The sequence below is a fragment of the Lagopus muta genome, chromosome 2, assembly GCF_023343835.1.
Source record: "Lagopus muta isolate bLagMut1 chromosome 2, bLagMut1 primary, whole genome shotgun sequence".
Classification (NCBI taxonomy): Eukaryota; Metazoa; Chordata; class Aves; order Galliformes; family Phasianidae; genus Lagopus; species Lagopus muta.
The window spans coordinates 29,013,652-29,025,625 of NC_064434.1; the positions used below are offsets into that span (position 1 = coordinate 29,013,652).

Genomic DNA, 11,974 nt, shown 5'->3' on the forward strand with positions numbered 1-11,974 from the left:
TGTGTAAGAAGTATTTTGCAGGGAAATACTGTACGGCAATGGAAATTAATCCTGATCTTATGCTTAATCCGCTTTTACTTTCTTTCAGCTTAATATTTCCTGGGGTACGGCTGGGCGCTGACAGTCAGTTCAGTGATTTCCTTGATGGACTTGGACCTGCACAATTAGTAGGCCGACAAACACTAGCAACTCCTGCCATGGGTAAGAATATTATGTTATATGTTAGATGATACTAAAACAGTACCTATCAAACTCACTGCTAGACTGCAGCACCAAAAAGGCTTTTATGAAGTGGCTTCCTTCACTGTAAACACGAAAATCCTGTACCTGGTCACTGGTGTTCCTACTGGTATTTCTAGCATGCTTGCATCCAGAATGAGTTGAGAAACAATATTGCTGCGGATGTTAAGTGTCTGTTAATCTCACTTGCAGTTTGAAGATCGAAGTTGCACTTTCCTTCACACTGGGCATTATTGTGAGTTGTCCAATCACTGTGAAATCTCAGCTGTTCAGTATTTATATTTGATCACCGCAGATTATACTGGATATGAAGACGGTTTCTTGCCAAACTCTGCACTTGTCCAAGCTTGGTTCATCCCAAAGTAACCCCAGAACTTGAAATTTCTACCCATATCTGCAATGCCCAGTTATCAGTTATTGATAAAGCCAGTGTTTCTAATGACAAAATTCTTTTCTACAGCAGTTGTCTGGATCTATCTGCAATTTTCTCAGTACTCCAAACCAGTCTCCACTCCACTCCAGTCTGGATAACCCTATATTAGTGTTAGCTGTATCTTGATTATGAATAGGGTGTGAGTGCTGTGCAGCAGCACAGTACTGTACAAGTGTCTTTGGAGTGGTTTGATATCTTTTTGCTTGTACTTGGACAATTTTTAGGCATGCTTCAAATACTACATGTTTAGGATTGTAAGCGAGGAGTCCTTGATATACTCCATTAAACATGCTGGAAATGGTAAGAGCCTAGTGCTTCAGTACAGCACTCTCAGAAGTATCAGTGAGAATATTTTCTAAATTGAAGTGGCTCTGCTGGTATGAATACAGAGGTCTAAATTTCTTTCATCTTTACTTTAATCTCCTATTTTTCTGCAGATTCCTTGAGTCATGTGCATTTTCACTTCTTTGAACTGTTTTACTTACCAAGGGCTCAGGGTTCAGCCCCCAAAAAGTATTTTACCACACTTTTTACAACTTTCACATCTTCTGTATCCTGCTGCCATTGGCAAATACCCGGATTGTTGCTCCCCCTTCTGGCTTCCTGTACCATATTTTTATTTGGTTGTGCGATACTGAGATGTAGTCTTAATACTGCTTCTTGGAATTTTCCTTTACACTGTTTTTAGTGAAACACAAAACATGTTTATTCAAGCAAAGTCTGACAGGTAAAAACCTTCCCTGCTGCTCTGTTATACCTCATGTGGCAAGGTATAACCACTGCTCTTCCATTGCACAAGCTTGTGAAAATCTCATGCCCCGCTTCATTTCAAAATGCTGTAATTCTAAATCTAGAACCCTCTAATTCTGTAGTTCAGGACTATCTATTTGTATTTTTTTTTAATTCAGAGTTTAAATCTCAAATATTTCCATATTCAGATGTGGCATGCATATATGGACAGTTCATTTATCTGCACTGAAGTCGCAAAGCTACATGCTGTATTGATTCTAATTGATTCTAAGTGGCCTGTTAGATTTCTACCCAGCTGATTCCAGAGTAGATGGAATCATACAGGTCCAACACTTTGAGCATCAGCCCATAGTTAAGGTAGCTTTCCATGCATTTTATTGGTCTTGGAACAAGGAGTTTCATTTTTCTGCAGGAAATGTAGTTTGTCAGATTCATGCAGGGAAACAGCAGTTAGCACAAGCAGGTTTTAGCAATCTGCATTATTTCATTCACAACAAAAATAGGCATGCTGTATTGATAAAAATAGAATAATTGACACATTTATACTTCTTAGAGCTCTTTGCAGTACTCTTCTTTTGAGTTCCTGGAGGACAGGGCATCATTCTCTGAAGCTACTTTTTTTGTGTGCCTCAACTGGTCGGCGCATTTGCCTTACACAAAGGATCTCCTCAGGCAATTGAGGCACAGAGAGTTCAAAGTGAACCTCAATCAGCAGTTCCCCTTCCTGTTAATCAGACAGGAGACATTGCATTCCTAGCTCTTACATCTCAGCTTGGAGACAGAAATGTCCAGCTGAGGGGATTTCTGAACATGAAATTTGGGTTTTAGGCTGTTGGCATTTGGGACCACTGCTAGGGAAGTGCTGCTGGGGCAGCAGTCCTGTGTGAGAAGTCATAACGTCATAATGAGAAATGAAAAGAATGGTGTTTATACTGAAATGTTGCTGTAAATTTGCTTGCCCCCGTGGGTCACAGACCCATTTAGTTCTAGGTTAAGGACAGATAAATTTAAGGGATCGGGAGAGGTGACAAGCACACTCATGGAGCAGACCAATAGAACACTAACCTTTCTGTTTCTCTTTCTTATTCTCATATCTCCCAGGCTGTTCTGCTTCTCTAAAATGTTCTTCTTCTCCCTCAGGTGATATCCAGATTGGCATGGTGGATAAGAAGGGCCAGTTAGAAGTAGAAGTCATTAGAGCCCGTGGCCTCACACAAAAACCTGGCTCCAAATCTACCCCAGGTAAGGGAAAAATAAACAATACGTGAACAGAAATCAGGAATATGAAATATGCTGGTGAATTGGGGATTGGAGGCTTTTTAAGCACCTTGTTAGATGTAAATACATTTTATTTGCAAGGAATGTATGCATGGACATATATCCTTGTTATCAGTCAACTTCCTACCGCATGCATCTGCTAATTGCATGTCACTTTTCAAGGAATTAGTTTTAGCAATTCAAAACCCATTCTGGACAGAACATCTGTAGAAGTATTCCTATGTGTTTTAGGCAAGTCACATCTCTCAGAAAGGCTTTACCAATGTACGTGAAGTCCTTTGTGTTTATTCCCCACAAAAATGAGATGAAGAGCAGGTGACTGTGCTCTGAACAAACAGCTTAGTAGACCTGCAAGTCATAGTCTTCTGTATGCTTGCATGTTATGGTAGTGCCTGTGTCAGTAATCTGTATAATGAATGAAATATCATTTTATAAGAATATTTTTAGTGTCCTAGTTATTTATAGAAATCTTCATTAGGAGAGATATATAATAATTGCTACAAGCACTGCTCACTATAACAACAGGAACTCTTGTTTTAGATAGCACTTTGGCAAAATGGTACTTTGCAACCTCCTTAGGAGCCTAAGACAGAAGAGCAGTTAGTGTCTGTGTTATCTGAATGACTTAGCTTTAAATATTCCTTTCAATGAAATATTTAAGTCTTCTGTTGTGATGTATCTCTGACCCCTACATAGTGACTCCAGCTTAACTATCAGAGACAGTTAATTCCTAGCAAAGGAAAGTGTTTTTAGAATGACAGATGAAACAGTGAAACAGAATTGTTATTAGTAACATCTTGGATCGTTAAATTTAAGGGTTATAAAAATGAAATGGGTTCCTTATGGTCTGTGTCGTTTATTTAACAAGTGTAACTGTATTCAGACTATACAACAAAGATAGCATGTCGTGTTCTTTCTACTCATCTTCCTTTTATGGCATCTGTCCTCCAGCTCAGATGTGCAACATAGAAGTTTTTAAGTCCAAACATAAAATTAATGGTGTTTTGTTTGCAGCTCCATATGTCAAAGTTTATTTATTGGAAAATGGAGCATGTATAGCAAAGAAGAAGACAAGAATTGCACGGAAGACCCTTGATCCTTTGTACCAACAGACACTAGTTTTTGATGAAAGTCCACAGGGTAAAGTCCTTCAGGTCAGTTCCTTCCAAAATCCAATTTAGGCAGTCTTTTGGTAAAGCACTTGTATGTTTACTTAAGTTTAATTAAGGTATGCAAACCCATTCCAACTCACTAAGTATTTAATTTTCTAAATATCAGCAAACACATCCTCATGGCTTGTGATTTCCGACCTGTGAAATGTCTGTCTGTATTAAACATTTCTCTTTTGTTGACTCTTGCTCCTGTCCTGCCATTAAGTTCTCTCATAAGAGGAAGCAATCATTCACCCTTAAGAAAAACATTTTCCTTACTATATACATCGTGATATACAGCAGGAGTGAGCATGGCTCTTTGAACCAGGCTGAACCTGTATCTTGTGTTCTTACAGGTAATAGTCTGGGGAGACTATGGCCGAATGGATCACAAATGCTTCATGGGTGTTGCCCAGATCCTTCTGGAGGAATTGGATCTGTCCAGTGTGGTAATAGGCTGGTATAAATTATTCCCACCTTCATCACTAGTGGATCCAACCTTGACTCCCTTGACACGCAGAGCTTCCCAGTCGTCTCTGGAAAGTTCAACTGGGCCTCCCTGCATTAGGTCATAGAAGCAGGTGCTGCCTAATAAAACATCACCCAGGATAACGATTGGAACCAGATATTCACACGATCAAAAACACTGTTGGAGAGAGACAATCACTTCTGTTTTTGCTTGTAGTAGTTATCCAAAAATATGTCTGAATTGTTTGTCAAGAGACGGCTTACATTGATGGAACAAAAGTATATAACATACAGCCAAACTGTCTGTCTATCTCTGATGCTTTTAATGATCCAAAGCCAAACAAAAAAATATTACAAAAATAAAAAAGAGAGAGAGAGAGAGAGGGATCTTTAGATTCAAATTAAGTCAAATATGAGCCAAACTGGAAGCTCTCACTCTGTTAACAACATTGTATTTTTCACATTTTGACAGAGCCCTCAAGCAGTGTTAACTTCCTGGTGTTTCAGAAGTTTTTCTGTATTTGTTACTTCCACTAGTTTTTTGCCATGTGATTCTGCTAGTTTTGTAGAAGTCCTCACAACGCTAACAGAGACCCTTCCTTTCTTTTTCTAAACCAAACAAAAAAAAAGGGCTGAAGCATATCTCTGTAAGCATCGTTAAAGTGTTCAGCAGCCAGTTATGATTCCAGCACGTTCAAATCATTTCTTGGTTCTGGTGCTTCAGAGTCTCCCATGTGGGAACCCAGAACAAATGACCAACCAAGGTTATATTCTTAAAAGTAACTAATCATCACAGTGCCACTTTTTCTTTGTAAAAAGCAGATATGTTTGCATTATATATACTAACTTTTATGTTTATGATGTTTTGCATGGAAGAATTTTGAAGAATTCTGCAACTAATGCTGGGGACTGGTATAAAGCAGCTTTATTCTTAATTTTGACATAGAATATGTTACTGGTAATGCAGTTTTCCTCCTAGAAATGGAGAGGGAATACTTATGTTTCTGTGTATAAATGTATATTTGACTTCCCAAAACGTTGACCAGGAATGGATTGAGCATATGACACTTTCAGCTGTACCCAGGCTTCTCTCACGTGTGTCGCTTCAGACACACCTGTCTGCCCTGGATAGAGCATGGTATGAGTTGTTCAGTGTTTCACTGGAAATTCCAGTTGAAATATTCTGCACTTACTAATGTTTTTATCAAATTTTAGTTTACATTTCTTTGAGATTGATGCAAGCACAAGGCTTGATTTTTTAACGCAAGATATCTTACTTTTTGGAGAAAAAAGTCAAATTTCAATTTGCTTTTTATTCATTTGAGTTCTTCTTGGCCTTGAAATCCCTTGTGATATCCTGTAAATGTGCTAAAAACTGCAGATTCTGCAGGTGCATTGTTATGTTTCCCCTCCTTTTACAGGCCATTCGATTTTGTGGTCACACAAATAGAGCAGCATGACTTGGAACTGTTCAAAGCTGCATGCACGTTTTGTAAAAAGAGATGAAAAAGGTTATTTAATAATGTATGTTAGTTCCACATAGGCCAGCTTGTATGTTGCATGTACTTGTACAGTTTGCTCGTAATTACAATACTGAAGTAACCAAGAAATCTAAGCCATCCATTTTTCTTATAGACATTTTGCAGGTTTTAGCCAGGCTAGGTCTGTGAGTCTGGTGCTAAATGTCTATAGATGGACTTTATTTTTTACCCTATGGAAAACGTGATGTAGTATGGACCAAATTCCTTCTAATAAATATTTTGGTGTAGATTCCTACTGTGGGGTTGTAACACATGTAGAAACTGCGTACACACTAGGTTTTAACTCATAGACATACTGCCTGCACCAAGTGAACTATTTATTATTACTCAACACGTTGGAATTACTCTGCCCATCTTTCCATAGGGCACAGATTGGTACTGCTCGACCTGCTGAGCAGGAAGAACTCAAGCATTGGTGCACTACTACTAGATCCTGTTCTGTCTTAGTGGCCAAAAACCAACTAGTTATAATTCGATAGTAACTTTCTATTCTGACCACTTGTCTTAACACTCCCCTGTGCTTTTAAATGAACTTCCAACTCATATTATGTAAACATGTTTAATAAAATTTCCTTTTCATGTCCAGTGTAGTAGTTGTGCTCTCTGTATGTTCTGAGGTTCACCTGTGATTCTGCTCGCTGCAGGACTGTGTGAAATGTGTTAAGGAACAGTAAAATGATAAGTAACTTCTATGGTTCGTTTGATCGATGTAATAGTGTATGTTGAAATCTGGGACCAGAATCTGGGGCCTGGTGAAAGTTGTGTTTGGTTGGCTGCCTTTTCACCGTGAAAGGAGCCAAACTGTGCTCTCAGTTACTGAAGCAGGCCAATTAAAGTCACTTAGCCAAATTGCAATCTGGTGAAATCTGATCAGTTTATTTGCAATGAGTGTTGCTGCACCTGCTCGCACCAGGTCAGCGGGATGGTGCATGTCAGCTCAGTGTTTGGTGTGGGCCGAGCCTTTAAGAGGTGAGAACAACTTCTTACCTTTTGCCCTTTCTAAACCCAGAAATATGCCGTTGTTCTGTCATGCCACGATGGATCCTGCTTTATAGAAACATACCTGAGAGCAGAATTTGGCACTAAATTTTGTTAGAGAATTAAAGATGATGTATGTTGTTTGATTTTAGTTTTCCATGTCCCACAGATACCTGATCACAACTGAAAAATAACATAAAGACAATATTGCCTCACTTCAAACACTTTTGTTTATTACTTTATTTAACTGAATACATGATTAAGCTATTGAAAAAAAAAAAAAAAGAAGAATTAAACATGGTAATCTCTGAACAAAAGGCATGTTATATCTCTGCTTCTGTGGGGTGGGAGTGATCTGTTTACATATAGAATTTGTCATACCATTGCAAAAAGACTGCTTTCATAAATCTCATGACTTAGTGTCCAGTACTAGGAGATCTTTCCCATGCTGATCCTTATTAATAAGTAAAATTTAGCATTTCTTATTCCCCCTAGAGCATAGAAAATGTAACATCAAAAAGAGCCCAACATACTGAACTACATCATTTTTGGTGTTTCTGATGAACAGGGCTCACACATGCAATGAATTCAGGACAGAAGCAGTAGACTGCAGTAGACAAATAAGTTACATGCTGATCTTCTTTTCCAAGGGCTGTTGCCTTTTAAAAACTCATTGCTAGTTGCTGTTAGACAGAGAGCCATCAGAACTGTTCTGAGTGGGTAGGACAATCCAGAGCTTCTTGATCTCCTTCCTATGTAATTTCCAGAATAATGATATATGCATTTTTGTTGCCTATTTTCACTGACAAATGACAGTCCCAGAAGTTGATTTCAGCCTAGGATAGAGATTTCAGATTGGTCAGCTTGGAGCAGAGAAGGCTTCAGGGTGACTTTATAGCAGCCTTCCAGTAGTTAAAGGGGGCTTACCAGAAAGATGGGGAGGGGTTGTTTATCAGGGGCTGCAGTGATAGGACAAGAGGTAATAGTTATAAACTAAAAGAGAGGAGATTTAGAATAGATCTTAGGAAGAAAATCTTCACTCAGAAGGTGATGAGGCTCTGGAACAGGCTGCCCAGAGAAGTTGTGGATGCCCAGCCCTGGAGATGTTCAAGGCCAGGCTGGATAGGGCTTTGAGAAACTGGTCCAGTGGAAGGTGCCCCTGCTCATAGCAGGGACTGGAACCAGATGATTCTTAAGTGCTCTTCCAACTCAAACCATTCTATGATTATAAGAATACTATGATTCAGTGTTTCTAAAACAAAGAAAATTTCCAAGTGGATCTTTAGTGCCTTGTTCTGTGCCTTCAGGATTCTACCAATGACAAGTGACTCATCTTATATGAAATCTGCTTCTCTATTATGGCTGCTTTCTGCTTCTAAGGAGTTGTAGCTCCACTGTCCATAGCCCACTTCACTCCATCAAAGAAGAACTGTGTGCCTCATCCTCTTCTTTTGCCATAAATGAAGAAATTCATGCCAGACAACAAAATTGTTCTTTCTTTAAAGCTACTGGTATTCCCTGTATGTTACTACAGTATAGTTCTGCTAACACAGAATAAAGTAATTTTTAATAAAGCAGATTGTTGTAAAAGGACGTGGTTTCTCAAATCAGGAGGTGAGTCCTCTGACCATCTCATGTGATTAAGAATGCCACCAAACTCTACCAAGTATAACAAGGTTCTTGATTAATTCCTTGTTTCCAGGTCTGCCAAGTCTCTCTAGGAGGAAAACAAATCATAGAATGGTTTGGATTGGGAGCACCATTTAGTTCAACCTCTCTGCCATGGACAGGGGCACCTACTAGATCAAGTTGCTCACATCACGTAAGTATTTTCTTAGGTTCTGTGTGGATGACTCTGTATGCTCAGAATTGTTAAATGCCATGGTTGTGAAGGGTATATGTTGCAGGCATGTCGTGTAGATCTATCTTCTGAGTTTATGATCCAAGTTTGTCCTACCTGAGGTGCCAGATATAGGAAGAGAAGCTGCTCCCACTCCTTCAAGAGCATAGATGCTGACAGTGATCCAGCTCCTGAAAGCACAAACAGGTGTCTAATGAAATGACCCTTTGTGGGGTATTCTCTAGAAGCTAGCATGCTTTGAAGACGTAATTGTGTATTAGAACATAAAATCTTGGACATTCTGCCTTATTGAGTCAAAGTGTCTAAAGCTAGACACTAGCAGCAACTGGGGGAGAGGGTAAAAAGTTGACAGAATCAATAGACTACAATATTGCAATTCAGGTAAAGCAAATATTACAGATCTGTACTCACCTGTCTCTTCTAATACAAGAAATGAATCCTTAAGAGCTGAGTTTTTTAGAGATTTCAGCAGCTGTCTGGTCTGTTAAAGTGAGTCAGTCAACTAAGGCTTTCACAGAATCCCATGGGTGGCCTCAGAGAAAATTACCTTGAAAAAGAAGTTACGAGCAGCAGTTCATTACTATCGTGTTCCTAGGACAACTAGGAATTACTCATTCTGATTGCTTTTCTTTCACGTATTTTACAATTATGAAGTCCTTCTAAAGTACAGTTAGGAATCAGTATTGGCCCACTTGGTAAAACAGTGGATACACAGTGAAAGACTTTGTGATATCACTGTCTGCACGTCTGCATGGATTTTTAGTATATCTGCAACAATTCATTTAGTTGAAGAGTCTTTTTCACTTTTTCTTCTCATTTATATCAGCAGGATGCAGGTTTCTGGGTGACTTTGAGAACCCAGGTCTCTGTACCCAGATTTTGTGATGATTCAATTCCATATTTCAGAGATATCATATATATATGGAAAGAGCAGAATTTACACATGGAAAAAATAGTTGTGAGGTGCTCAGATACTGAAATGATATAACTGTCACATTTTCCTGTCCTTTTTTTCACTGGAAAGTATCAGGAAGCAACATCCTCCACACTAAACTTCGTTACATTTCAGCTACAGACAGAATTCCTGAGCTACACACCTAAGCAGGATACTGCTGTTTTCTTCAATTTGTGCAATCCTCTATTCAGGAAGTCACAGAATCACAGAATGGCCAGGGGTGGAAGGGACCTCAAGGATCATGAATCTTCAACCCCCCTGCCACATGCAGGGCCACCAACCTCCCCATTTAATACTAGACCAGGCTGCCCAGGGCCCCATCCAACCTGGCCTTGAACAGCTCCAGGGACGGGGCATCCACAACCTCTCTGGGCAGCCTGTTCCAGCACCTCACCACTCTCTCTGTAAAGGATTTCCCCCTGACATCCAACCTAAATCTCCCCTCCCTCAACTTAAAACCATTTCCCCTTGTCCTGCAGTTGTCAACCCAAAGAGTTGATTGAAAGTCACTTGTGCAGATGATGTTTCGTGCCCCAGTATCACACTCTCCAAGCATCACTTTTACCTCTGCATTTCCACTTTGTCTTTAGTCACTGTTGTCTGGTCTTACTTGCCTAGGCTGTTTGGTGACAGATCTCCACAGAGTAATGTTGTATATGCCACAGCACTCACTGATAGAATCACAGAATCATAGATATTGGAAGGGACCTTTAGAGATCATCAAGTCTAACCCGCTTGCTAAAGCAGGTACTCTACAATTTGTCCAGGTGGGAAAGTGTCCAGGCAGACTTTGAATATCTCCAGAGAAGGAGATTCCACATCTCTGGGCAGCCTGTTCCAATGTTCTGTCACCCTCATTGTAAAGAAGTTTTTTCTCATGTTGGTATGGAACTTTGTATGTTCCACTTTCTGCCCATTGCCCCTTGTCTTATCGCTATGCACCACTGAAAAGACCCCGTCCTCATCCACTTGACTCCAACCCATTAGATATTTATAAGCATTGAAGAGATCTCTTCTCAAGACTGAACAGTCCCAGGTCACTCAGCCATTCCTTATAAGAGCTATGCTCCAGGCCCCTCATTGTCTCTGTGGCCCTCCACAGAACTCTCTTTACAAATCCCCCTTCTTTCTTGGACTGAGGAGCCCAGAACTGGACACAGCAGACATTTAGACTAATGTGACCTCACTAGGACAGAGCAGAGGGGGAGGATCACCTCCCTTGACCTGCTGGCCACGCTCTTTTTAGTGCACCCTAGGATCCCATTGGCCCTCTTGGCCACAAGGGCATACAGCTGGCTCATGGCCAACCTGTCGTCCACTAGGACACCCAGGTTCTTCTCTGCAGAACTCCTTTCCAGCCCCTAACCTGTACAGATGTGTGCAGTTATTCCTCCCCAGGTGCAGAACTGCAGTTGCCTTTGATGAACCTCACAAGTTCCTGTCCACCCAGCTTTCCATCCTGTCCTAGTCTTGCTGAATGGCAGCACAGCCTTCTGTGTGCCATTCACTCCTCCCAGCTTTGTATCATCAGCAAACTTGCTGAGGGTGAAATCCATCCTTTCAATCCAAGTCATTGAGAAGAAGCTGAACAAGATCAGACCCAGTACTGATCCCGCTAGTTACAGGCCTCCAACCATTCTATATACCATTGATCCCAACCCTCTGAGCTCTGCCATTCAGCCAGTTCTCAATCCACCTCACTGTCCACTTGTGTGTCCCATACCTCCTACTGAGTGTCAAAAGCCATGTTGAAGTCAAGGTACACAACAGACACTGCTCTAGCCCCATCTACTCAGCCAGTGATGACATCATGGAAGGCCACCAGATTGGTCAAGCAAGATTTCCCTGTGGTGAATCCATATTAACTACTCCTAATAACCTCCTTTTCCTTCATTTGCTAGAAGATGGAATCATCCCATAATCATACAGTTTGCATAATCATACAGAGTTCAGTAAGACAGTTCTAGGTGCTTTAAGGAATCTTGTCGCACTATTGATCCTCCCAAAATCAAGATTTGCAAATCTAACAAATATTGTAAAACAAAACAAAACAAAACAAAAAAAAAAAAAAAGAGGAAATAAGTTTTAGTACACATATTTACAGACTGCAGAAACGCTGTCCATAGGCAGTGTGAACATGACAACGTTACACTAGCACATAAGAATAAAGACCAATTATTATTTGCATTAATGCAAAAAGTGAGGGAAGGTCAGGAGGGGGATTGTTTTCTAAATATTTAGTTACTAAGTGGTATCTATTAGAAGCCAGGAGCAGCAACCTCCACTTCTCCTGCTGCTCCTTAGAGCAAGAGGGTCCCA

General features: G+C 40.3%; 1 protein-coding gene across 43 annotated transcripts in view; it reads left to right on the forward strand.

Moving 5' to 3' along the window:
* The window catches only part of RIMS1 (regulating synaptic membrane exocytosis 1), a 292,326-nt gene extending 285,882 nt beyond the window's left edge, over positions 1 to 6,444 (forward strand). For all 43 annotated transcript variants that reach the window (XM_048938239.1, XM_048938195.1, XM_048938197.1 and 40 more), the window contains 4 exons: positions 89 to 201; positions 2,564 to 2,665; positions 3,716 to 3,855; positions 4,209 to 6,444. In XM_048938239.1, coding sequence (XP_048794196.1) covers positions 89 to 201; positions 2,564 to 2,665; positions 3,716 to 3,855; positions 4,209 to 4,427 — 574 coding nt within the window. In that variant the 3' untranslated portion in view covers positions 4,428 to 6,444. The remainder of the gene's footprint in view (positions 1 to 88; positions 202 to 2,563; positions 2,666 to 3,715; positions 3,856 to 4,208) is intronic.
* The last annotated feature ends 5,530 nt before the right edge of the window (positions 6,445 to 11,974 follow it).